Source organism: Herpailurus yagouaroundi, unplaced genomic scaffold, assembly GCF_014898765.1.
Source record: "Herpailurus yagouaroundi ecotype Mexico unplaced genomic scaffold, PumYag 191, whole genome shotgun sequence".
Lineage (NCBI taxonomy): Eukaryota > Metazoa > Chordata > Mammalia > Carnivora > Felidae > Herpailurus > Herpailurus yagouaroundi.
The window spans coordinates 2,251,864-2,278,769 of NW_024412422.1; the positions used below are offsets into that span (position 1 = coordinate 2,251,864).

The 26,906-nt window shown below is 46.6% G+C and overlaps 1 protein-coding gene across 2 annotated transcripts in view; it reads right to left on the bottom strand.

Moving 5' to 3' along the window:
* Window positions 1–2,146: 2,146 nt before the first annotated feature.
* The window catches only part of MYO1H (myosin IH), a 33,319-nt gene continuing 8,559 nt past the window's right edge, over window positions 2,147–26,906 (bottom strand). For both annotated transcript variants that reach the window (XM_040443624.1, XM_040443623.1), the window contains 14 exons: window positions 25,421–25,519; window positions 24,109–24,222; window positions 23,698–23,769; window positions 22,925–23,044; window positions 21,498–21,565; window positions 20,624–20,729; window positions 19,983–20,063; window positions 18,170–18,261; window positions 15,333–15,427; window positions 11,169–11,215; window positions 8,400–8,480; window positions 7,641–7,746; window positions 6,755–6,872; window positions 2,147–2,860 (listed from right to left, as the gene is read on the bottom strand). In XM_040443624.1, coding sequence (XP_040299558.1) covers window positions 2,743–2,860; window positions 6,755–6,872; window positions 7,641–7,746; window positions 8,400–8,480; window positions 11,169–11,215; window positions 15,333–15,427; window positions 18,170–18,261; window positions 19,983–20,063; window positions 20,624–20,729; window positions 21,498–21,565; window positions 22,925–23,044; window positions 23,698–23,769; window positions 24,109–24,222; window positions 25,421–25,519 — 1,317 coding nt within the window. In that variant the 3' untranslated portion in view covers window positions 2,147–2,742. The remainder of the gene's footprint in view (window positions 2,861–6,754; window positions 6,873–7,640; window positions 7,747–8,399; window positions 8,481–11,168; window positions 11,216–15,332; window positions 15,428–18,169; window positions 18,262–19,982; window positions 20,064–20,623; window positions 20,730–21,497; window positions 21,566–22,924; window positions 23,045–23,697; window positions 23,770–24,108; window positions 24,223–25,420; window positions 25,520–26,906) is intronic.

Genomic DNA, 26,906 nt, shown 5'->3' on the forward strand with positions numbered 1-26,906 from the left:
CTGAGCTGTCAGCACAGAGCCTGACGCGGGGCTCAAACTCACGGACCGCGAGATCATGACCCAAGCCGAAGTCGGACGCTCAACCAACTGAGCCACCCAGACGCCCCAGGTTTTATCTTTTTAAAAAATGTTTATTTGAGAGAGAGTGTGTGCACGCACAAGTGGGGGAGGGGCCGAGAGGGACAGAGAGGATCCCAAGTAGGTTCCACACTGTCAGTGCAGAGCCTGATATGGGGCTCGATCCCAAGAACCGTGAGATCATGGCCTGAGCCGAAATCAAGAATCAGATGCTTAACCAACTGAGCCACCTAGGTGCCCCCAGTCTCAGCTTAAAAGAAGATCCCCTTGGGGCGCCTGGGTGGCTCAATTTGTTAAGCATCTGACTTCAGCGCAGGTCATGATCTCATAGTTCGTGAGTTCAAGCCCCATGTCAGGCTCTGTGCTGACAGCTCTGAGCCTGGAGCGTGCTTCGGATTCTGTGTCTCCCTCTCTCTCTCTCTGTGTCCCTCCCCTGCTCACGCTCTGTCTCTCAAAAAATAAATGTTAAAAAAAAATTAAAAAAAAAAAAAGGAAATCCCCTCCACCAGCAAAGATAAATTATCAATATGCATCACTTTCTACCTGCCCTATGCACCCTGTGAGGGCAACTTACCACCTATGACCTCTTTAGTCCGCCTCCCTTGGGCTGTGTGAAGCTCCATTCCCCTCAGGGATCAGGCTTAGAAATGTGGTTAATACTTGAAGCAGGTCCCAGGACAGAAGTGTAAGGATGGAGAGGGACCAGGTGGCCAGATGGCTGTCAATATGTGAGTGGGAGTTAGGAGTTGACAGGCAAAGCCCCTGATAGATTCGAAGGCAGAGATCCCTGGAGCTGGATTCTCTGTGGCCTGGGAATGCCCGTCTATACCCTTGGGCACCGCTCCCTACCACCTAATTCACCCTGACCAAAAGGACTTATAGGACAAACTAAAATCTTCGCGGTTCGCCCCACTGAGTTCTGCCTCAAACGCTTCCAATGTGTACAAAAGTTCTCCTCGCGGACAACTACAGCGATAGTAATGTACTCGGAGTTCTAGAACACCACCTTCTGGGATGCCCGAGGAGCTTTGGCATCACAGAAGTCCTAATATCCCCTCTGAGAGGTCCTGCGTGCATGTGATCAATAACAAGACCAAACAAGCTCATCTTGCAGGCAAAGACGTTCAACCCAGCCCTGAGTGAGGTATAGAACACAGGGTTCCTTTCTAACTTAATCTCCTCCCGTAGGCAGTGCTAGAGCCCTCCCAACCACTTGGAGCTTGTGATGTTGTGACTCTTAATAATAAATACATACTTGGGGATGCCTGGCGGGCTCAGCCAGTTAAGCATCGGTTGAGTGTCCGACTCTTAACCACAGTTCCTGAGATCGAGCCCCGTGTTGCTCTCTGCACTGGCAGGGCAGAGCCTGCTTGGGATTCTCTCTCCCCCTCCCCGCCCCTCCCCTGTGCGTACTCTCTCAAAATAAACATTAAAAAATATATACATGTTTGGTCTTTGTCCTGTTCCAGTATCACGGCTCCCCAAATCCTTGTAATTAGAGCAACAGGGGCATCTTTTTGTTATATTTGGACTCTGTTCCTGAAATGGTTTCAAAGGGATAAGAGTGAAATGGGTGTCTTACTAGTCATTAACAGATCCCTTTCGACCACACCACACCCGAGTTTCTGCTAAGGAAGTGATGTGTGCAAAGCCCCCTTGGATAACCTAAGGATGGGAGCCGGCTGCCAGGGAAACCAATCTTGAGATGAGAGGCTGAGAACTTTCAGCCCCGCCTCGAGGTAGGGGAGAGGGGCTGGGGGTTGAACTGATGACCAGTGACTTTGTCAATCGTGCCCATGTAATGAAGCCTCCATAACCGCTCCCCCCTGCCCCCCCGCCAAAAAAAGACCTGGCGTGATGTTCTGACTGTACCTGGAGAGGGCGTGGAAGTTCCAGGCTTCTTCCCCAGACCCCGCCCTATGTATCTCCTCCATCTGGCTGTTCTGGAGTTCTATTTTTTTGTAATAAGCCGGCAATCCAGTAAGAAAAATGTTTTACTTTTTCTTTAATTTTTATTTTTGAGAGAGAGAGAGAGAGAGAGAGAGAGAGCGTCTGTGCAAGCGGAGGAGGGGCAGAGTGAGGGGAACAGAAGTTCTGAAGCAGGTTCTTCACTGACAGCAGTGAGCCTGATGCGGGGCTCGAACTCCTGAACTGCGAGACCATGTCCTGAGCTGATGGCTCCACCGACCGAGCCACTCAGGGACCCAAGTAAAAATTTTTTTCTGAGTTTTCTGAGCCACTCTGGCCAATCGATTGAACCCAAAGAGGGGGTCCTGGGAACCTCCAATAGCTAGCCAGTCAGTGGTCAGAAGCACAGGTGACCAGTGGGACTTGTAACTGGCATCTGAAGTGGGGGGCGGGGGTAGACAGTCTGGCAAGGCTGAGTCCTTAACTTGGGCATTGGACACTACCTAGGTAGACAGTGTCAGAACGGAGCTCAACTGTGGACACTCAGCTACTTTCAGAAACGTTGTGTAATATTCTGTGTGAGCAAAGCAAGGTGAGCAGGTACACACAGTGTTTTCTTCACAGAGCTGCATTTAACTTGAGTGGATGGAGGTATCCGCTTGTCAATCTATGTAAATTCCTTTAAAAATTCATCTCCAGGCTCTAGACACATACAGGTCAATGCACAAACCTTTTCAATGGGGATTTCTTGGCCACTTACCTCCCTAACTTGTACTCCTCGGGCGTGTAGCCGATGTACTGGATCAGCCGTTCTACGCCCTCTGCTGGAGGCCCGTGCCAGTGTGGCCAGGTGTCTGGGCACAAGGACTTGTACCTGGGGAGAGGAGAGGCCCTTGCAGAAAGTCTTCGGACCTTCCACTCACCTCCCCCACCCCCACTCCCCTCCGGAGCTCAGGATGTGCTCCGCTGTGGTATGTCAGCTACTCAGCACAATCTAGCAGACTCATCATACCAACTTCCTTGAATTCAATAACACACACTTGGCAAGAAACATAAAAGGGAGAAACGGTCTCAACGGGGTGGGTTTGGTCTGTCTCCATAGAACAATGACATCGTCAGACACCCCACCCAAGAAACTCCATTCCACTCCTAAGTACACACGCAGAGGCATGAAAACATACGTCCACACACAAGCTCATACGTGAACGTTCACGGTGTCATCACTCATCATAGACAAAAGGTAGACACAACCCAAATGTCCGTCTGCCGATGAACGAATAGATAAATGAACGTGGGCCAGCACAGGAAGAAAAGGTACCGTGCTTGGTAAGTGACGAGGGATTTTTCAAGGGTAATTTTGGACGTAATGCTGATTTACGGACCTGATTTCAGCACACAATACAACTCCCTTCTATATGTGGTCACCATAGACAGAACCATGGTTGTCTGTAACATAATGAAATAAGAGAACACAGAATTCCAAGTGCCCGTGGACCAAGGGTAGAAATTATATCCGGGACCGCCCTGGCTGGGTTTGAGGGCAAGTCACTTCACCTCCTCACCCTGTGCAACACGAACAATAACAAGCCCTTCTCGTGGGACCGTCACAAGGCTGAAGGGAGATAATCTGTGGAGAGCACTGGACACAGTCCGAGACTTCAAAAAAATGTTAGCTACGTGACTCCTACTATGCTTCTCGCCCTTAATAATGTTATATGGTTCCTACTATTTCAAAATCACATTTTACACTGTTTTTTAAAATTCGTTCATGTTTTACTTGAGAGAGACACAGCGTGTGATCAGGGGAGGGGCAGAGAGAGGGGGAGACCCAGAATCCGAAACAGGATCCAGGTTCTGAGCTGTCAGCACAGAGCCCGACGCGGGGCTCGAACCCACGGACTGCAAGAGCATGACCTGAGTCGAAGTCGGATGCTTAACCAACTGAGCCACCCAGGACCCCACATTTTACTCTGTTAAAATGGGTTTATTTTCCAGGAACTATACTTTATGAGCAAGTCCATGAAGGGCAATGGACTGAATGTTTGTGTCGTCTCCTTACTCCTAAATTCACATGCTGAAATCCTAACCCACGATGTGATGGCTTTAGGAGGTGGGGTCTTTGGGAGGTGATGAGGTCATGAGGGAGCCTCCATGAAAGGGATGAGTGTCCCTATAACAGAGGCCTCCAGAGATCTCCCTCACCCTCCTTCCCCCACGCGAGGATATGAGAGAATGGCGGACTTCATGCAACCCAAAAGACAGTCCTCACCGGAACATGACCACACTGCTATCTCGAGCTCAGATTTCCAGCCTCCCAAACTGTGAGAAATAAATTTCTGTTGTTTGTAAACCACCCAGTCCCCGGTACTTTGTTTTAGCCGCCTGAATTAAGACAGGCACTGAGTGTCATGTGTTCTTCCCTGGTTACCTTTCCCGGTCTAGCCACGTACGCACAAAGGCACAGGGGCACGCCAACCCCAGGGAACACAGTACAGCCCCAGGCCCTGCTCCCGGCTGTCCAGGCCACGCCCATCACTAGCACACGTCATCAAAGTTGTCCAAACATGGGCTAGACAGACACGGCGGGGAATGAGGAGATGCCTTAAACACTGGCAGGGAGAGAGACTAGTACGTTCCATCTGTGTAAGTTCCACTAGTAAATTTCAAATGTGAGATACAATAGCTTCCTGATCAAGGGAAGTAAGGCCAGGCAGGGTGCACACATATGATCATCTTTAGCCCCTCCCTGAGCCCCACTGACCTGCAGCCATGCCAGCCTCCTGGCTGTTCCTCCAGCCCACCCAGTTCCCACCTCCAGGCTCTCCTCCCTGGATCACTGTCCCCAAATACCTTCATGGCTCCCTCGCTCCACTTGGAAAGGCCCTCCCAGACCACCTTACCTAAAGAGGTAAAGCCTTCCACCTTTTGACCCTGCTCCTCTTTCCCCTCCCCAGATTCATTTCCCTTCAAAGACATATCCCCATTTGACCGCCTATATCCTCATTATAGCTAGTGGGCTCCCCCACTGGGAAGCAAACCCCATGCTGCAGTGGGGTCTGTGCTGTCCTGCAGTTACCCAGCACCAAGGACAGCGCTGGTACACAGCAGGTGCTCAGTAGTGTTTACAGAAAGAGTGAAGGAGCCTCAGGCAATAACAAAATAGAAAAGATTTGTGAAGTGCAAAAAAAATGCAAAAAAAAAAATGGGAACATCAAATGCGCATGTGTTTAGGGGGTAGGGTGGGCGGCGGCTGCTGATTCTGGCCATCTCTACCCCAAGTTAGACTCAGAAAAAAATGGATATGTGAAAATGGTGAATGAAATACAAGTAGCTGATGAGCAAACACAAGGCAAACAGTCTGGTAGTTCCTCAAACAAATAAACATTGAATTATCATACAACCTAGTAATCTACTCATAGGTATACCCCCTCCCAAATAAAAACACATGTCCACATAAAAACCTATGCATATGCATAACAGTATTATTATATGTTATATGCATATTATATGTTATATGCAGAACAGTATTATTCATCATAGCCCCGAGCAGAAACAATCCAAATGCCCATCAACTGATAATGCATAAATAGAATGTGGCCTGTCTATCCACACAATGGAGCATCATTCAGCCCTCAAAAGGAATGAAAATATACACTACAACAGGGATGAACCTTGAAAACACTATGCCAAGTGACAGAAACCAGTCACAAAAGGCCACATACTGTATGATTTCATGCATATGAAATGTTCAGAATGGGGAAATCTAGAGAGACAAGCAGTAGGTTAGTGAGTGCTTCGGGCTGGAGTGGGGGTGGTAAGGAGATAAGGGGGTTACAGCTAAAGGGTGTCAGCAGGTATATAAATCATTAACAGAACAGTAAGGAAAGAGATTATTACTTAATAAATGCATATAAGCAGATATTACTTATCAAGGCATGAGGCTCACGGGAGAAAAACAAACATGAAACTTGGTAGAGAAAGATCTGAGGTCACTAAATCAGGGGCTACAAATTAGAGCTGCTAGAAAACGCTCAAGTTTCAAAGGGCAGGATCTGGATGTAAGTTGCAAAATGCAAGAAATCTGATGAAAAATGTAAGCTCGTGCGCAAGGCTTTTATACAGTTGAAGCTCAAAAGCAGCTTAGTATCAGGTTAAAATATAAAATTGCCAATATTCAACCATGGCAACCCACAAAAATAACAATTTTATTCTGCTTCCCTTGAGTGTGTGAGAATGTGGTTTTTTTTTTTTTTTTTTTGGTAGGACAAATTTACACATAGCCCCCCACCAATGAAGTGCTGATGCACAAGCAATTTGAGTGGCGGTGGTGGTGGGGTTATATCATTAAATCCTTATGAACTTATGTTCACACCACTCCACCTGCTTCTCTTGATAGCCCATGAGGCCGGGAGGATCGTTTCCAGACTGAAGGCTAAACTAGCACCTACAATCACCATGGGAAGGGTCTTCCCCAACTAAATACAGACTCAAGTGGTGCACTGCCCACTCTGCCCCCTGGGTGGCAGGTCTGTGCGTTAACCTGTGTTTCCTGGACTCCAAGAAGTTACAGGCTTAACGTCAGGAAGGGAAGGAGGTACGGCGAATCAGTTTCCTATTCTGCAAAATGTTAGTGCTCATCACAGTCAAGTCTACAGCAATTAACCAAATGGAGTTGCCTGGGGCCTGGCCTTTTATTCAGCAACGCACCCTGAGAGTCCTCACACAGTAGGTATTTGTACCAGCTTCAACTCAACAAAACCAACTTTACCTTTGCAAGAAATGCTCATATTTCCGCCGGTGTGCAAAGCCAGCCCGTCTCACCCGCAGGTGCTCCATCAGCCCCAGGTACTTGATCTGATGCCTTATGAGCAAGTCATCAAACTTGCCTTTGGAAACACAGAAGGGAGAGTGACAGTAAAGGATTCCATGGCTCCGTTTCAACCAAGACAGATCACAGGCTGCAAGCTGACCATCTGTGGGCTGGGTCTGGCCACGGACATATTTTGTCAGGTCCTAACTCTGTTGTTTTATTTTAATGGGGGAATTTACAGCAAAAATTGGATTTCTGGCTTCTCTTAAAAAAAAAAAAAAAGATATCTGGCCATGCTGGGCTAGAGTCCCACGTGGCAATAACTAGCTGGAAGGTAACAGGGCTGCTCCTTTAGACAGCATGTGCCCTTTGCAGTTTGCCACAGTCCCCTCCACTCCCTATTGCCTTACATCCTGCTTCACTCACGTGCTCTTCCTGCCTGCCTTCTGTAAGCCTCTGACTACACAACTGTGTTACCGACCATGGCATCAGCGTGGAAGATACCCAAGTCCCAGACCATTTGGAAAACTGTTCACTGGCTGGAGAGAAGCAACACTGCTTCCCCCCACCTCTGACATCTGCCTGGCTCAGCTGTGCTGCTCCTGAAACTGGCCAGGCTCTGAGCAATGGTCACTCAGGACCACCAAAAAAACTCCTCTCCCTCCCTATTCATTTACCTTCTATTATTTAAAAATGAAAATAAATCATGTATGGAGAGCAAGGAACAAGCCTGTGGGGTTTTTGGTTTTTTGTTTTTTTGTTAGGATTTTAACCCACTGACACCTTGGCTTTCCTCCCAGCCTTATTTCCCTGAGTTCAGTGTTCAGAACGACTCATGACTCACTGGGTTCTTTCCTCTCATTGGGCTTGATGCAACGGATGTATGAAGGTTCCTTAGAGATGAGGATTTCCAGAAGGCTGCTCAGGCTGTTTTTAAACTGAGTCCCCACCTTGAGAAAGAGAGAGAGAGAATGAACTAAGTAGAGATTGCAGCTCCAAGTAAATACAGAGAAGATTGGCTAGCCCTTTAGGTCCCAACTCCTGACATATTATCCTACCCATTACCATTCTGCCCACTAGGAGAAGGTTCTGAATGTCCTGGCCCGAGAAGTACAGGCTCAGACTGGTCAAGCAGAAGCCGGACAAGCACCTGTCCAGAATTCTTCCTTCACTTAGCAAATATGTGATCAGCACCTTGTAAGAGCCAGTATCGCCATTGAGACCATCACCCCCATGCTCTCTTATTTCCTTGTTACCAAGCTTCCTTTATGACGCACTGTTTTAAGTTCTTTCTTTCTTTGATGGTATTTTCCCATACTTTCTTTCACTAGATTATAAGCCCCATGAGAAGAGAGATCTTGTCCATTTTGTTAGCGTTAACTCCTGTGCCCCCTGTACACAGTAGGCACTCAGTGAGTGCAAATAAGCACACTGGTTACTACACTTGGAAAGTATATATTTAGTAGAACATGTTAGCAACATTTCCAGAAAAAGGAAGGACAGCTTAAAATGTATAGGTAACTGGGGGTAACTGTGCCCTCTGGCTGATTTTTGCTACCTTTCTAATTCTGCATGAGCATTTTTTCCCCACCTCCCCACTCACCGTTGGTGGCCTTCTTCGGTTTTCTAACTCAGCCACCAGGAAGCATTCCTTCAGGATGCGATTTTTGGAACTGCAGAGCACCTGCAAGTAAAAGAAAGGAGTTCCACGTTCAGTGTTTCGGAAATCACTAAGGGGCCTTCAGGAGAGCTTGCACAAGTGTGCACAAGGTCCCAGAGCCACTTACTTCCGGAGCACTTGAAGAAGTGGGGAAAAGACATAGTCAAACACGGAAGGAAATGTTTAAAGCTTCATTTTATGGTATTTTTTAAGTTTACTTACTGATTTTTGAGGGAAAGAGAGAGACAGACAGACAGACAGAGAGTGGAGGGGGGTGGGGGCAGAGAGAGAAGGAGACACAGAATCTGAAGGAGGCTCCAGGCTCTGAGCTGTCAGCACAGAGTCCAATGCGGGGCTTGAACCCACAAACGTCAAGGTCATGACCTGAGCCGAAGTCAGACGCTTAACCGACAGAGTCCCCTGTGCCCCCCAACGTTTCTTTAAATTTAAAAAAAATTGTTTAATCCACTCTAATTCTGCATTTACAATGGCAGGAAACAGCAATTTGCATACAGGAGAGAGCAAATTGAAATGACCCATTTTGAAGCCAAAACAAAGTGCAAGGAGCTTCAGCCCTGGCTGGTCAAGTGAGAGACTTGGAGATTTTTCCACGGGAAGCCCCCTCCGTGGGTGGGTTTGTGAGGGGCAGGGGCATGGCACACAGAGGCCAGTGTGTCAAATCGTCAGGAGACGATTATTACGTTCCCTGTGTCGGCCCGGCCCTTCCACTCCTGTGTCATTCACCGCGACTCTGAGAGGGAGGCCCCACCAGACCCACCTCACCAGATGGGGAGGTCTGCCCGAGACCCCCAGTTGGGAAGGGGTGGGGCTGACAATGACTGAGGGAGCACCTGCCTGGAGCAGAGATCCAAAGTTAGGAATTGCTTCTCTATCCTGAACCCCAGAGGTGGGGACAAGAGGACCTAGAAGTGACAGAGAAAGACCAGGGAGGGCAGAAGACATCCTGAAATGACTGGTTTGTGCGTCCACTCTGAAAATGCCTCCCTAACGTTTAAGCTTTTTGTAGACCAAGCTACTTAAATAAAATCCCATTTTTATAAAACAGTTGACTGTTTCAATGCAAAGCAAGGCTCTACAACACCCAAGGTTTTTCTGATCAGTGAGGTACATGGAGGGAGACTGGGACTTGCAGCAGCAGCCCTAGGGGCTAATCTCAGCCCCACCTCACCGTGTGACCTTGAACAAGTTGAGATTTCTCTGGGTCCGTCTCCTCATCCTCTGTTTGTGCTACCCCGCTATATTCCCGTTGCACCAGAACAAAAATCTCTACTCCTCCTTGGGGACTTCATCCTGATGGGCTCAGTCCCCGCTCCTAACATTATACTCGTCACTGAACACACACTGAACTCATCTGGGCCTCAGGGCCTTTGCACATGCTGGTCCCCTACCCTGGAGAAACCCCATTTTTTCCAGTCAACAGCTCAAAGTCACCTCCAGAGGGGTGCTTTCTTTGATCTCTTAAACTAAATTTAAAATGTCCCTCTCAGGGCACCTGGGTGGCTCGATCAGTTAAGCATCTGACTCTTGATTTCGGCTCAGGTCATGATCTCACAGTTTGTGAATTCAAGCCCCTGTGTCAGGCTCTGCATCAGTGCTGAGCCTGCTTGGGATTCTCCCTCTCCCTCTCTCTGCTCATCCCCCATTCATGCTCTGTCTCTCTCAAAATAAACAAACTTTAAAAAAGAAAATGTCCCTCTCAATCATATTTCCTTATTTTCTTCATAGCACTTCTCACTGATGGGTAACTTATCGTGTGCAGTTGACCTTTGAACAATACGGATTTGAACCACATGGATCCACTTACATGTAGTTTTTTTTTTTTTTAACAGCAACATTACTATAAATGTATTTTAAGATTTTCTTTTTTTTTTTTAATACGATTTATTGTTAAGTTGGCTAACATACAGAGTATACAGTGTGCTCTTGGTTTGGGGGCCTCAAGTTTGTTCTCTGTATTTAAGAGTCTCTGTAAGATTTTCTTACTAACATTTTCTTTTCTCTAGCTTACCTCCTTTTAAGAATGCAGCATATATGATACACGTAACAGACAAAATATGTGTGAATCAGCTGTTTATGCATCCGGTAAGGTTTCCGGTCAACGGCAGGCTGTTAGCAGTTAAGTTGTGGGAAGTCAAAAGTCTTAGATGGATTTTTAAAATCATTTATTTTTGAGAAACAGAGCATGGCAGGGGCAGAGAGAAAGGAAGAAAGAGAGAATCCCAAGCAGACTCCGCACAGTAGCGCGGAGCCCGATGCAAGGCTCGAGCTCATGAACTATGAGGTCATGACCTGGGCCGAAGTCAGATGCTTAACCAACTGAGCCACCCAGGTGCCCAGTTATAGGTGGATGTTTGACTGCACGGAGGATTGGCGGGTTTTTGTTGTTCAGGGGTCAATGTATATATTTATCCTCAGCCACTCCCCACCCCCATGGTAAGCCTCGTGAGAGCAAGGACCGCCCAGAGCGGGTACAGAGTTCTGGCACACAGCAGGGGCAACATACACACTTGAATAGGCACGTTGGATCAAGGGCACATCGTACAGATGACCTCAAATATCCGTTCCGGCCATGAAGGTCTATCGTAAAGGACTGCAGAGAAAAATCCAGGAGGCCCAATCTAGCCCCAAATCCGGGTCATGGGTGATATCTAACAACCATCAGAAACACACATGGTTAAACTTCACACTTACTTCTTTCAGATGTCTGTAGAGGAGATCATTGTTCTTTTCCAAGAAGCCTGTAAAACGTTGAAACTTTTTTTGAGTCAATGGCTTTGCCTAAAAATGCATTTCCATCCCAAGTGATCGCAAAAGGAAACCCTGAAAATAATCTCCTAGGATCAGGTCGGAGCTTCCCAGCCTTGGCACTGCTCACATTTGGGGCTGAAAAGACTTTGTTGTGGGGTCCATCTTGTGAATCACACAATGTTTAACAGCATCCCTGACCTCTACCCATGCGATGTCAGTGTCACCTTCTCTAGCTACAAGTATCAAATTGTCTCTAGACATGGCCAGATGTTCCTGGAGGAGTTAGCTCACCCTTGGTTGAGAATGAGGTCCTCAGAGTTGAATCTATGGCATACACGCCGTACTCTAAACTCCCACTTAGCTATCACAAGAAGGTAGAGATTTTACGCGAAGCACTGTATATATGTCCTAGTCCCGTAGCATAGAACTACGTATAAACGGAATGACGTCAGAACAAGGAAGGGGGTACTGAATTTCAAGAGGGGCCAGGCGAAGCCGGGTGAGAAAATCATCCCACCACTTAGCAAAGCCAAGCTGAAGCCCCAGGACTCGAGGCACCCAACAGTGTCTTCATACAAAGGAAAACTCGCCATTTCCAATGTTAAAACTCGGTTTATTCAGTGCTCGCTTAAAACCTTATTGGTTATAGGGGCACCTGGGTGGCGCAGTCGGTTAAGCGTCCGACTTCAGCCAGGTCACGATCTCACGGTCCGTGAGTTCGAGCCCCGCGTCAGGCTCTGGGCTGATGGCTCGGAGCCTGGAGCCTGTTTCCGATTCTGTGTCTCCCTCTCTCTCTGTCCCTCCCCCGTTCATGCTCTGTCTCTGTCTGTCCCATAAATAAATAAAAAACGTTGAAAAAAAAATTAAAAAAAAAAAAAAAACCTTATTGGTTACTAATAATTATGTTCGTAACTAAATGACGTTATACAATCAAAACCAACTAAAAAAAGGCGTCTGAGACCTAACCTTTTCAGAAGACTATTTGGAGTCACCAAGACTGGCATCCTTATTGTGGCAAAACAGACATAACATAAAATTTAGCATTTTAGCTATTTTTACATGTTCAGTGGTATTAAGCACGGCCACACTACCGTGTAACCGGCACCACCAGTTGTCTCCAAAATGCTTCACCTTCTCAAACTGAAACTCTGACCCCGTTAAATGCTAACTCCCCCTCTCCCTCCCCCAGCCCCTGGTAACCACCACTTTCTGCCTCTAGGAATTTGGCTACTCTTCTAATTTGACTATGCCTTATAATGGGAATGATGCAGTGTTTTGTCCTTTTGTAACTGGCTTATTTCACTTGGCATAAGGTTTTCTTCTTAGAAAAACCTTTTAAATGTTTATTGTTGAGAGAGAGAGAGAGAGAGAGAGAGAACAAGCAGGGGAGGCACAGAGAGAGAAGGAGACAGAGGATTTGAAGTGGACTGTGCAGTGACAGCGGAGAGCCCGACTCGGGGGCTCGAACCCACGAACCATGAGGTCATGACCTGAGCCAAACTTGGACCCTCAACCCATTGAGCCGCCCAGGCGCCCCCAAACTAATTTCTGATAGAACTTTTTAACTTAGCAATGCCACTTTTGGGAATTTATGCTATGTATATAACATGCACAGATTGGCCAAGTGAAATACGCAAGGGGGTCAACGACAGCAGGGTTTACAAGAAACAAAACTGGAAACAAGCTGTGTCCATCAAACAGGTCAAAGGACACGGCCCTAGAGGGAGTCCCTGCAGCCCCTCCAAAGAAACGTGGTGCAATCTGTTGGCTGCTACGGAGAATAGATGTGAGTGCGGAGGCAAAAGGTGTGGGTCTGAACCCCAGCTCTGTCACTTACTATCTGAGCGACCTTGGGCAAGCTACTTGACTTCTCTGAGCTCAGTTGCCTTCGAGATTAAAAGAAGGATAATAAAACGGTTCTGCGAGGTGAAGCACTGGGACAGTGTCTGGCCCATGGTCTGAGCCGTTATTTGGAATTGAGTAAGTATTGAGCGTTAATTGGAATCCAAATGATCTTGGGCTCCTGGGCGGCTCAGTCGGTTGAGCGTCTGACTTTGGCTCAGATCATGGTCTTGAGGTTAGTGCGTTTAACCCCACACTGGGCTCTCTGCTGTCAGGACCAAGCCTGCTTCGGATCCTCTGTCTCCCTCTCTTTCCTTCTCTCTCTCTCTCTGCCCCTCCCCTGTTCACGCTCTTTCGCTCAAAAATAAACAAACATTTAGGGCACCTGGGTGCATCTGACTTCGGCTCAGGTCATGATCCCATGAGTTCGAATCCCACACTGGGTGAGCTTGAGCCCCAGTTCGGGTGACTATGAGCCCTGCTTCTCTCTCTCTCTCTGCGCCCCTAGCTCACTTGGGCACGCGCTTTTTCTCCCTCTCTCTCTCTCAAAAGTAAACAAACATTTAAAACAAAAACAAGAAACAATTTTTCTCGTTTTCATTAAATGAAAAAAAAAATGCAAAATAGAGAACACAGAATAACAATCTGTGTTACTTAAATGCGTGTGCATATACGTGTTATTTGAATATGTATATGTGTCCCCACATATTTAAGTAGATGCAGAAGATATTTCTATTTTCCTGAAAGAAATTACAAGAAACTGTTGGTTCCTGTGGGAGAAACTAGGAGTAAAGGGGACTTTTAGTTTCCTTTTTTGGGCTTTTCCGTACCGTTAGGAACTTCTTGCGTTACGTGTATATCATTGATTGATGACAGTCAATCAATTATCCACAAAGAGAGATTCATTCCATTTGAAAATGTTTTCTGTTTTTATACCACTCTGAATTCAAGAGAAAAAATACATATTGCTTTTTATTATTTATTTATTTATTGATTTTTTTAAAATTTTTTTTTCAACGTTTATTTATTTTTGGGACAGAGAGAGACAGAGCATGAACGGGGGAGGGGCAGAGAGAGAGGGAGACACAGAATCCGAAACAGGCTCCAGGCTCTGAGCCATCAGCCCAGAGCCCTACGCGGGGCTCGAACTCACGGGCCGCGAGATCGTGACCTGGCTGAAGTCGGACGCTTAACCGACTGCGCCACCCAGGCGCCCCTACATATTGCTTTTTAAATATTCTTAGAGAAACTGATTTAAAAGTGAAAATAATTTAGGGGCGCCTGGCTTGCTCAGTCAATGGAGCATGTGACTCTTGATCTTGGGGTTGTGAGTTCAAGCCCCACGTTGGGTGTGGAGCCTACCTTAAAAAAAGAACGGTAAAAAGAAAAAAAAAGGGAAAATAATTTAGAACCTAAAGCAGAAATGACAAAAGAAAATATTTTTTAAAGGTTTTGAAAGACAATGTTCATAGGAACCTTATTAGTAAGAGCTCAAAAGCAAACAACCCAAATGCCTGTCAAATGATGAATGGATAAACAAAACAGGGTATATCCATAGAATGGAATATTATTTAGCAATAAAAATGGTAACACAGATGAACCTTGAAAACAAGATGCTAAGGGAAAGAAGCCAGACACAGAAGACCACACATTGTGTGATTCCATTTAGATGAAATACCCAGAACAGGCAAATTTGCAGAGACAGAAAACAGATTAGTTCACAGCTGTGGGGGATGGGGATGGGGAAAATAGGAAATAGTTGCTAATGCAAACAGGGTTTCTTTTTGGGATGAAGTGTTCTTTTTTTGTTAAATATTTATTTATTTTGAGAGAGAGAGAGAGAGAGAGCACGGTAGCAGGAGAGGGGCAGAGAGAAAGAGGGAGAATCCCAAGCAGGCTCTGTGCCATCAGCGCGGAGCCTGACCTGGGACTCGAACCCACAAACCGCGAGATCACGACCAGAGCCGAGGCCAAGAGTTGCCTGCTTCATTGACTGAGCCACGCCAGGCGCCCCTGGGGCGAAGCGTTCTAAAATGCACAGCGGTGACGGGTGCATAACTATAAAGTGAACAGAGTAAAACTTACCGGAGGGTACACTTTAAATGGGTGAAATGAAGTGGTTCGACAAAAAAGTAATAAAGAGAAAACTTCAAACGGCTTGCTTGCCAGCAGAGCTAGGGAATGTTTGGGATAGACGTGCAGCTGTTTCTTCGGCGGACACAGGGACACCTGCGTGACCGTGACCTATGCCCCACGCACACTCACCTTTGGTGCAGTACGTGACCTCTCCTGCGTAGTGAGAGAGCCGAAACTCCATCCAGCCAATCCTCTTTCGGCCCTTTGGCCCCGCCAGCTTCCGGCTGCAGCAAGAGAGAACGAGGCACGAACTGAACTTTCCTAGTTTGCTGTAACAACACGCACCAACATAGAAAGCAAAGAGCGAAAGAGAAGCCTGGAGAAAGGGTAACCCACTTGCACAGCTGGTGGGACGCAAAGTGGTGCGGCCACTGTGGGCAGGACCAGGGAGGTTCCTCCAAAAGTTCAAACAGAGCTACCCTACAATCCAGCAACTGTACCACGAGGTATTTACCCAAAGAATACAAAAACACTAAGTCAAAGGGATACATGCAGCCCTATGTTTATAGCAGCATTATTTACAACAGTCAAATTATGGAAGCAGCCCAAGTGTCCACCGATTGGTGAATGGATAAAGAAGATATGGCATATAAACACAATGGAATATTACCCAGCCACAAAACAGAATGAAATCTTGCCATTTGCAACGCCATGGATGGACCTGGAGAATATAATGGCTAAGTAAAAGTCAGTCAGAGAAAGACAAATACCGTGTGATCTCTTTCATATGTGGAATTTAAGAAACAAATGAACAAAGGCGGGGGGTGGGGGGAGAGACAAAGCAAGAAACAAACTCTTAACTGTAGAGAACAAACTGATGGTTACCAGAACGGACCAGGGTGGGGACATGGGGGAAATAGGCGATGGGGACTGAGGACTTCACTTGTGATGAGCACGGGGTGAGGAATGGAAGTGCTGAGTCACTGTACTCCACCCCTGAAACTGACATAACACTGTATGTTAACTAACTGGAATTGAAACAAAGACTTAAAATGTGATCCTTCCCCTGAGAACGGAGGAATTAAAAAACACACGTGAGCCACAGAAGACACACTGATTTGTACAATGAAAAAACTTCTACTTTTTCCAGATGATAACTAAGAACCAATTTACTACATTTTTATGATGGTAAGTGACTAAAATGCTCATAAAACATCATTTTTCAGATTCTGGTGATGGCTAATTTTTTTGTAGCCTTTCTTGAAATGTACATAACATATATATTGACAACGCAGATACCCTAAGTGTATGGTTCAGTGCACTTTGGCACAACGAACACCCAGGTAACCGGCAACCAGATCAAGAAACAGAACGTTACTGGTTCCTGGAGAACCACCTACCCCCCCCACCTTGAGCCCTTTCCAGTTCTGACCTGACACCTAACGCAACACGTTGGTTTTTATCTGGTTTTATACTTTATAGAAACCTAATTGTATCGTATGTACCCTTTTGTGTCTGATTCCTCTTTTTTAAAAAAAATTGCTTAAATGGTTATTTCTGAGAGAGAGAGACACAGCATGAATGGAGGAGGAGCAGAGAGAGGGACAGAGGATCCGAAGCGGGCTCTGTGCTGACAGATGCTTAACTGACTGAGCCACCCAGGTGCCCCTGTGGGTCTGATTCCTCCTGCTTATATGTTCTGTGATTTATCCACATCACTGCATGTGGTTATGGATTGTTCATTCTCGTGGCTATGTATTATGCCATTTGTGAATATGCTGCAATTCAATTTTCCATTTTTTTAAAGATTTTAAAAAGTGTATTTATTTTGAGAGAGAGAGAGAGAGAGAGAGAGAGAGAGAGAGAGAGAGAATTCCCAAGCCTGATGCGGGGCTTTAACTCATGAACCATGAGATCGTGACCTGAGCTGAAGTCAGACATTTAACTGACTGAGCCACCCAGGTGCCCTTCAGTTTTCCATTTTTGATTCATTTCCTTAGCCTTTCAATATTCTACAAAAGCTCTGATAAAGCCACTACCATTTACCCGGTCTTTGCCACGGCCAGAAATTACACTAGGTGACTTACGGAGCCACTTACCATGCTCCGCACCAGGTATATTAATAGGTCACGTGTCTTATAAGTGGCCGAGCTGCGATTCTAGTCAATTTTCTTGGATGCTGTAGACCCTCATTCTCTGGATCTACGTGGCACTGATGTGAGTACACACGAATGTGAAGATTCGTTGGGTCGTACGCTTCAGATCCACACATAGCTCTGTGTGTACTTTATATCTGATACGTAACTTAAAAAAAAAAAAAGACTATTTCTGGGGTTCCTGGGTGGCTCAGTCCATTAAGTGTCTGACTCTTGATTTCAGCTCCGGTCATGATCTCACAGTTCATGAGATCAAGCCCCGTGTTGGCTTCTGCGCTGACTGCACTGAGCCTAGTTGGCTCTCTCCCTCTCTCTCTGTCCCTCCCCTGCTTGCACTCTCTCTCTCTCTCTCAAAATAAACATTAAAAAAAAAAAAGACTTTCCAAAAGAAGCCTATTTCACACCTGTGACCCTGTCCACAAGGTCATGATCATAAAGATACAAAATCTTAGGGGCGCCCGGGTGGCTCAGTCCATGAAGTGTCTGACTTCGGCTCAGGTCATGATCTCATGGTTCATGAGTTTGGGCCCCGCGTTGGGCTCTGTGCTGACAGCTTGGACCCTGGAGCCTGCTTCAGGCTCTGTGTCTCCCTCTCTCTCTGCCCCTCCTCCACTGTGCTCTCTCTCACTCTCAAAAATAAACGTTAAAAAAAAAAAAGATACAAAATCTTAGAACATTCTACCTGGAATTCGGGTTTGATTTCTACTAACAAAAGGTACACATATATAGGAGTCGGTATATCATCATGGTGCATCACGTTTCTGTGCAAGAAGAAGCACCTTTACTCTTGGGGTCCACTGCCCACATACCCAAGAAAGTGGGTAAGTGACGAGCTTCCCCAAGCAACAGCTTGTCGAGCGAGATACATACGTCTGGAAGTGTGCATGCTGGCCTACTTTCTCTTCCAGTTTCTCCAGGAAACTCAAGTCCGTAGCGGGACCGGGACGGATACATTCTTCATCCTTCCAGAGAAAAAAGAGAAGCCTCGATCCGTAGCATCTTATGCCATCGATTCCAAGTTGAAATGCCTTCGCCAGCTGTGGCCAAAGGTAGTGGACTAAAACGCTGTCACCTCAACCCAAGTTCAGGTGAACCTTGGGGGCGCGAGGGCAGTGACCCCTCACGCGTGCTTAGCTTCTCAGAGGGGTCTGAAATTCTGTGAAAAGTCACCTCGCCCACCCATCCGACCACCATATTTCCAAAGTCTTCTTGAACACCACCTCAGTTTCTCTTAACCAGCCACTGCTGGCCAAGACCACATCCCCTTTTATCAGGAGCAAAAACCTCATGGAGAGAAAGCTATAAAGCCCCGGGCATCTAACTTCTCAAGTCTCTCCGGCTGTGTCTTTCTACTTCCTGTTTTGGGCCCTTAACACTGGCAACATGCGAGTGACCATCTTTAAAATCAACCCTGCAGCTTTTGTTAAAACGACAAGAGAACACCAGGCTTCAGGTGAGTGAGACATCTCTTTCGAAGAGACATGTCTATGCTGGTCTAGCCATCAATATGAGCATTGAGAGCCCAGAGAAGAGCTTATGTCAGCCTGTGCCTCCCGGAACTTGCCTCCCCGGATGTCCACACGGCCCTTCCCAGACCATCTCGCCTGAAATTGAGTCATCCTTCCCGGCGCATCTCATCTTTTGAGCTTTTTTCATTGTAAAACCTACTTATGTTGCCCACAAAACTGTCTGTTGTCAGTCTCTCTGCGCTAGAATTGAAAGCTTCATGAATGTAGTGGTTTTGGTCTGTTTTGTCCACTGCCTGTGTCCCACAGCACAGGGCACAGTCACGGCACCAAGGAAGCATTCGGTAAGCATTTGTTGAATGAAGAGAGTCTGAATGCTTACCACACCCCGGCATAATTCTAAGCCCTGTGCATGTACAATCTCAGCCTGTCCTTACAATTCCTCGAGATAAGTGCTGCTATTCACTGCATCCATTTAAGACAAGGAGATGGGAGCTCAGAGAGGGTAAGACACCCACCCAAGGTTACAAGCTAGCAAGCAATGGGGCGGGCATCTGAATCCAGGGGGTGCCCATGTTCCTGGCAACGATAGACACCATCTGTAGTCACGGCTGTGCTTTAGAATCTTGTTCACCCAACAGTTAGGTGGGGGCGGGCGGCAGGCAGGAGAGAGGAGACCAGTTATTTTCGTTATAAGGGAGAAGATCCCAAATGAAAAGGCAAAGAAATACTTTCTCATTGGCTTTAGATTTTAAAAAGTGATGTTTGGGGGCGTCTTGGGTGGCTCAGACGGTTAAGCATCCGACTTTGGCTCAGGTCATGATATCGCGGTTCGTGGGTTATGGGTTCGAGCCTGCGCCGGGGTGATGGCTGGGAGCCTGAAGCCTGCTTCAGGTTCTGTGTCTCCCTCTCTCCCTGCCCCTCCCTCGCTCCCACTCTGTTTCTCTCAAAAATAAATAAACGTGCTGAAAAAAGCGATGTTTGAACTGGAACAATTGGGCATGGATGTTCTCAGAAGTTCCAACAGGTCAAGATAAAGCCATGGGTGCATCCCAAGGAGTCTCAACTCTGGATCAGCGCACATTCTTTGTAAAACCTTCCTTTATGTTTTCTGGCTTTCTGCTTGGGCTAAGCAACCCTTTTCAAGCCTGGGGGAAAACTTCCGCGTGTTGGCGACACCGTATGAATGGACTCTAAGTCAACATTAATTTTCTCACCAGAATGGAAATGATCCCTTTGTGTCTCTCGTCCACCAAATCACAGATGATCTTGTTGTTGAAATACTGAATGGGCTCCCACTGAAATGACAAAGAGAAAAGAATTCTCCGAGGGGGATTTAGGTGAACATAAAACAGATCTCTTTTTAAAATGATTTTCCGGGGCGCCTGGGTGGCGCAGTCGGTTAAGCGTCCGACTTCAGCCAGGTCACGATCTTGCGGTCCGTGAGTTCGAGCCCCGCGTCAGGCTCTGGGCTGATGGCTCAGAGCCTGGAGCCTGTTTCCGATTCTGTGTCTCCCTCTCTCTCTGCCCCTCCCCCGTTCATGCTCTGTCTCTCTCTGTTCCAAAAATAAATAAACGTTGAAAAAATAAATAAATAAAATAAAAAAAATAAAATGATTTTCCAACGTTATTTTTCCAAAATCTGATTTTTTTAATCTCAAACATTAAAAAAAAAAAAGAAAAGAAAAGAAACTACCCGAATGTCAAAGTAATTTCCCAGAAAATAAGTAGAGCAGGAGAGAAAAAAATAATTCTTAGTACTAGGGAGGCCAAAATCTCCAGGGAAATATCCTTTCTCAAGCAAATCTCTTTCGCTAGATTAAGAAATCAAGTGAGAAGAAAACATTAAGACGTTTACCTCTATGCCTTCCATTTCGTATTCTGCCTGTTCCGCCTTAAGGGTTCTCTCAATTAACAGTTGCTGGAGTTTCTCATTGCAGTAATTGATGCAGAACTGTTCGAAACTGGAGAGGCCAAAAATTTAAAGAGCTAAAGCTACACGAGTAGACCAATTAAAAAACTGTATTTGCTTATTTTTATTTCTTTTTAACGCTTATTTTGAGAGAGAGAGAGAGTGCGGAAGTGGGGGAGGGGCAGAGAGAGAGGGAGAGAGAGAATTCCAAGCAGGCTCTGCACTGTCAGCACGGAGCCCGATGCGGGGCTCAAACTCACGAAATTGTGAGATCATGACCCGAGCCGAAATCAATAGTCAACGCTTCACTGACTGAGCCACCCAGGCACCCCTGTATTTACTTCTTTTTTAAAGATGCTTTTTAATACAGAAAAAGCAAAGTCCTTATTAATTACACAATTTACTAAATAGATCCCAAGAATCAAGTTAAAAGATGTTTGCGTTTTTCTTTTACATTTATTTACTTTTGAGAGACAGAGAGAGACAGAGCAAAAGTGGGGGAGGGACAGAGAAAGAACGAGACACAGAATCCGAAGCAGGCTCTGGGCTCTGAGCTGTCCGCACAGACCCCAATGTGGGGCTCCAACTCACAAACTGTGAGATCGTGACCTGAGCCCAAGTCGAACACTTGACCGACTGAGCCACCCAGGCGCCCCAAGACGTTTGCCTTTTTTAATGGTCATTTCAACTCTGGAACAGTCTATGAGTTAGTGGCTATGGAAATCCCGAGAATTTCTAAAGATGGGAAACCCGGTTCCAGCAACATTAGAGATGCCTCAGACCAGACGGACAGAGGACCAGGAGGTAATGACAAACTTACCCATTCTTGTCGAAGACCTCAAACCCATAGATATCCAGCAATCCAATCACAGTCTTCTTGGTGAAATCCTAGTCAAAGCAACACACACTATTCATTGTGAGGTCTTTTAGTTAATGACTCTTCAAACCCGGTAGCTGCCCTCAAAGCTGGGACTTGGTTATAAAGCTCACACCTTCTCTCTCTCCAACATTGGCTCACAGAGAAATTATAGGGTGGAAACAAATTTCCCAGCCTGCTCCTCTGGCCGGCAGCCCGTCGGGATCCCACTGAAGCTTCCCCAGCCACCACCCGAGAAGTGAGACCTTCCCCTTCTGGTTCACTCACTTCCTTCAGCCCTTCTCAGCCTCCCAAGCCCACATCAATCCCAAAGAAAGCAAGAGACCTCTATAGACAGCAGCAAAGGAGATGTCGATCCAGGAGAGAGGACAGGTGATACAAATGTCATTTTAAACAGAGGATGGGGACACTTGGGCGGCTCAGTCGGTTAAGCATTCGACTTCGGCTCAGGTCATGATCTCACAGTTCACGAGTTCGAGCCCCACGTCGGGCTCCGTGCGGACGGCTCCAAGCCTGGAGCCTGCTTCCGATTCTGTGTCCTCCCTCTCTCTGCCTCTCCCGCACTCATGCTCTGTCTCTCTCTCTCTCAAAAATAAACATTAAAAAAATTAAAAAAAAAAAAGGGAGGACCAGGTGCAAAGATGGATATTTATTTTTATTTTTTTTAAACGTTTATTTAATTTTGAGACACAGAGAGACAGAGCACGAATGGGGGAGGGGCAGAGAGGGAGGGAGACACAGAATCCGAAGCAGGCTCCAGGCTCCGAGCCCGACACAGGGCTCGAACTCACGGACGGCGAGATCGTGACCTGAGTTGAAGTCGGACGCCCAACCGACTGAGCCACCCAGGCGCCCCAAAGATGGATATTTAAAGAGAAAATGCCTATTTTTTTCCAAAGGGCCACAATTTAGCATTCCGTATGGCGTCCTGAGCTGATGCCTTCCAAATCTGTCCTTTACGTACTATCTCCTTGAATTTTACATCTACATACTCTGTGCCTCAGGATCATTTCCTTAATTTCTAGCTTGGAGGAAACTCCCAGGGTGAATTTGAAGGACTTGTTATGCATATTTTTTCTTATGCACATTAAATGATGCTCACTGTTAAAGCTAAATTCTGTGGACACTGAAGGCCATCTGGCGTACTTCAAATACTGTGCATCCCACACTTCGGGACACACTCCAAAAATCACTCAGCGGGCATTTTTTTGTGAGCCTACTGTGTGCCGGGAATGGAGACGCGGAACGATACCGTCCCTGGGCACCAGGGGCCAACAGTCAATGCTCACAAATTCTTCAGAGTGACGAGGTCGGTTATAAAACATTACCACGTTAGCGAGAGTGAGTCAGTCAAACATGTTTGGACTAACCTTGTTCTCTAAGGAGGAATTGATTTTGTTGACTAGCCAAGTAAATGTTCGTCCATAAATGGCCTTTGCCATTGCGTCTCTAGCGTAGACAGAGAGTTCCAGAGTCAGTGGGCATATTACCTGAGGACAACAACAGGTGCATCATTACAGAAGTTAAAAAAAAAAAAAAAAGCCCACTTCCTCCCGAGTTTCCAAATTAGCCTTTAATAGCAGCCAGCAAGGGATATGTGCTGGGGGAAGACACCGCCCCCACCTGTACACGTTCAGGCAGTAGCTATTTCTTGAGTGCTTACGACGTGTTGGGCACTGCGTGGAGCTGCTGAGGTACAGCCATGACTGAGACAAATTCTGTGGGTTCACAGTTGGGGGACGGGACATTCACGCCCCACACACCGTCATGTTGCAAGCTGAGAGCAGTATGAGGAGACACCGATGGTGCATAAGGATAGGGGTGTGATGGTCAGGGAGACCCTTTGAGGGTGTGACCCCAGGAACTGAAGGATGAGAAGGCATTAATTAGAGAAGCACAGGGAACAGTGTTCCAGTAGAGGGAACGGCATGTGCAAAGACCTCACGGGGGAAAGGCATGGCAAGAGGGGAGGCATGGAAAGCTAGTGATGGTGCAGTGGTGGGGACGGGGAGGGTGAGGCAGGAGACTCCTGCAGGAGCTGGAAGGCGGGACCCCGGCCTCCTCTAGGACCATCGTCCTGCTCTTCCATGAGGCAGGCAAGAGCGGGGAGGGCAGGCACATTTCCATCTAGTGTCATTTTTACCTCTTCAGTTTTGGCTTCAATCTTTCTATGGGTGAGAGCTTCCAGAAGGATGGATGGGTGGACCCCCAGGAGCTGAAAACATGGAAACCAAAATGCCATTCAGCGATCAGATTTGCTTTTTGCCAATTTGCAAGGAGTTGGTGCCATTTCCAGGCCCAGGATTATACACCCTGACGGATAATCCCACCGAAATGCGAGAGAGACCACATCCCGATTTTACACTCAGCTGGCTTTTACCCACTCCCTCACCTGCCCCCCTCGCTCTTTAAATCTCCTAGCCAGTATCAGCCGGAAGGCCACGGTGTTGGCCGCGTGGGACCTGGGCCTCCAGCTGCCTTCAGCTCCCCTCTCCGGCCCTCCGCCTCCGAAAGGGCCGGGCCCTCCCCGTGCTTTTCAGAAGCCGAACGTCACCTTGGCGATCCATTTGATCTCGTGCGTGTCTGGGATCGTGGCACAGCCTTGGTGGTTCTCTTCAAAACAAACGTTCCCCAGGTGTAGGACGCTGGCAAGAATTCCAAAGAGATTCTAGGAATGTGGGAAAGGGTGAGGAGAACAGGGAGAGAGGGGCGGCCGCCCAGCTGATGAACGTCATCACGGGAGGCAGCCAAGGAAAACCGCCCCTTCCCAATTCCAGCCCGAGCTCAGAGCTCACGGAGCCAAGTTTCCCCCGCCCCAGGCATCAGCTTCTTACCCACCTCAGATGTTAAGGGAAGGAGGATACCTCCTTCCATCTCCAGCACAGGACACTTCTATTTCTGGATCCTCCCCATCCCCTTCCCGCCAACAGACCATTTCATATGCAAATAGCATGATCCCAGATACATATAGATAGATATAATATCAATGTATAATATATTATTTTTTAATGTATTATTTATTTTTGAGAGGGTGCAACCAGGCGAGGGGCAGAGAGAGAGGGAGACGGCGGATCCAAAGCCGGCTCCGGGCCGACAGCAGCGAGCCCCATGTGGGGCTTGAACCCACGAACTGTGAGATCACGACCTGAGCCAAAGTCGGACGCTCAACCGACTGAGCCACCCAGGTGCCCCTAAATATATTTTAAAGTATAATTCTAGTCCTTGAAAGAGCAAGAGTTTTAACCATCAAAAAGGAAAACAGAAAAAGATGTAAAAACAGAATGTTCATATATCCTACAATCTTCTCCAGTTTGTTCAAAAATAGAAGTGTAAGTAAACAGTAATGCTGTAGATCCGGAGCATGTAAATATCTGAGATTTGATTTTGGGGCATCTGGGTGGCTTAAGTGGTTGAGCGTCTGACTTCAGCTCAGGTCATGATCTCACAGTTCAGAGTCTGAGCTGGGCTATCCACTGTCAGCACAGATCCTGCTTCGGATCCTCTGTCCATCCCCCACCCCCCCACCCCCGTCTCTCAAAAATAAATAAAAATTATTAAGAATATATTTGAGATTGGATGTGAGAGGAAGAAGAAACAAAATCTCCTCCTTGCTCACCTCATTGGGAAATCTTAGGTCTGATGAAATGCAGAACGCCCAGGTAACATTTCAATCCCAGATAAGCAAGGACTAAGTTTCTCGTAGACGTTTATCTCATTGGGACAAGCTTATCTGAAATTCACATGTAACTAAGCATCCTGTATTTTTATTTGCTGAGTCTGGCAACCCTACTGGGCGGTCACCAAGATACCAGGATTGTTTCGTCAATCCCAGACCATACCGGCAGCTGTGACCACAGGGCTCATACCTCGAGGTCATCTTCAGTAAAATCGATGACAGAAAAGGCACTGGAAACAGTTTTCCAGTCGTTCTTGTCATTAATAGACGACTCTTTGGCACAATGACCCTGTTAACACAGAATCGGGTTGCTTCGCGTCATTTCCACAAGGACAGTTAGACACGCCCACACCTATTCTTGAATCAAAGTGGTTTTCTCTCCAAACACACAAGAGCTAGTTCTAGAATGTTCTGATTAGAAAAAGCCAGGTTTTATCTCATCGTCTAGCACAGCATGATTTGCCGGCTGTTGCCTTTTTCAAATTTATTTGGAATCTCTGTCCCGGGAAAACTTTCAAAGGTACACATTAGTGGTATATCTCTTCAAGTATTTTTTGTTGTTGTTGTTTTCCTGGTCTTATTTGCCAAGTAAACTGAAGACGTTTGTCTCAGTAAACACCTGCTAAAAAATGCAGGGAGAGGACAAGCCCTGGAATTCAGATAACAATCTCGACGCAATCACAACCTCCAGCAGAAACTGCCATGAGGGACGAGGTAGGAGACACTCATTCAAGAAGAGTTTGGCATTTAGAGAAATGAAGGTGATATGGATACAATCACCAGCAGAGAGGTGATGAGACTTCCCACTGATTCTCTAGAAGTTGTCTTCTAAAGAAGACACACACCACCGAATGTCACAATTTAAAGGGAAGACATTCTGGACGAGGTTTCTGTTTTGTTTTGTTTATGTCTGTCTCTTTTGCTTTTGTAGGACAAGGTGTTCCTAGATTCCTGGCTATCTGAAGATTCGTCACGTTAAACAGATTTCCTTGTTGCCTGGGGGAAACCGGAGGTGCTGGGTCATGAAAAGATCCACCCGTGAACTGGCCAGTGTTAAATCTGCAACCCCCCAAATATCCCTCCCGGTTCGACCAACGGCATCTGCTCCTGCCCCACCAAGGGCGGGGCCAGCTTAAGTCAGTCCTTCCAGGGCACCTAGAGGTTTGGAAGCAGCGCGGATATACTGCGAGTAAAGCCACTACGTTTGTCCAAGTTATGGGGCAACACAAAATTGAACAAAATAACACTGGCGAATGGTCTGAAGATCTGGCCAGGAAAAAAAAAATCTGCAAAGATAAAAGACAAGCTACATTCCAAAAGGGAATGATTTGAATTATCAAAGGGTTAGGAGAAGCCCTTGGGAAAAGGATTCAAGGTCTAAAATATTTTTATAAATTGACCCTCTCTGTTTATGCCGTGAGAAGCCAGATGTGAGGCTACCATACAGCTTTATGGGGAGAATTTTGTTCTCAAAAAGGAAAAATATATATATATATATTTATCACATCCGAATTAGTCTTCATTCTCACAATTAGTACGAAATTTGCAAAAGGAGATTGGGATTCTTTCATTTTCATCATTTAGCCTCATTTTTCAAGATGCATTTCGGTCATGTCTACTCTTTCACCAGGACTATGAAGTGCTGGTCTTTCTCTTACAAGATTCACTTCCGAAGA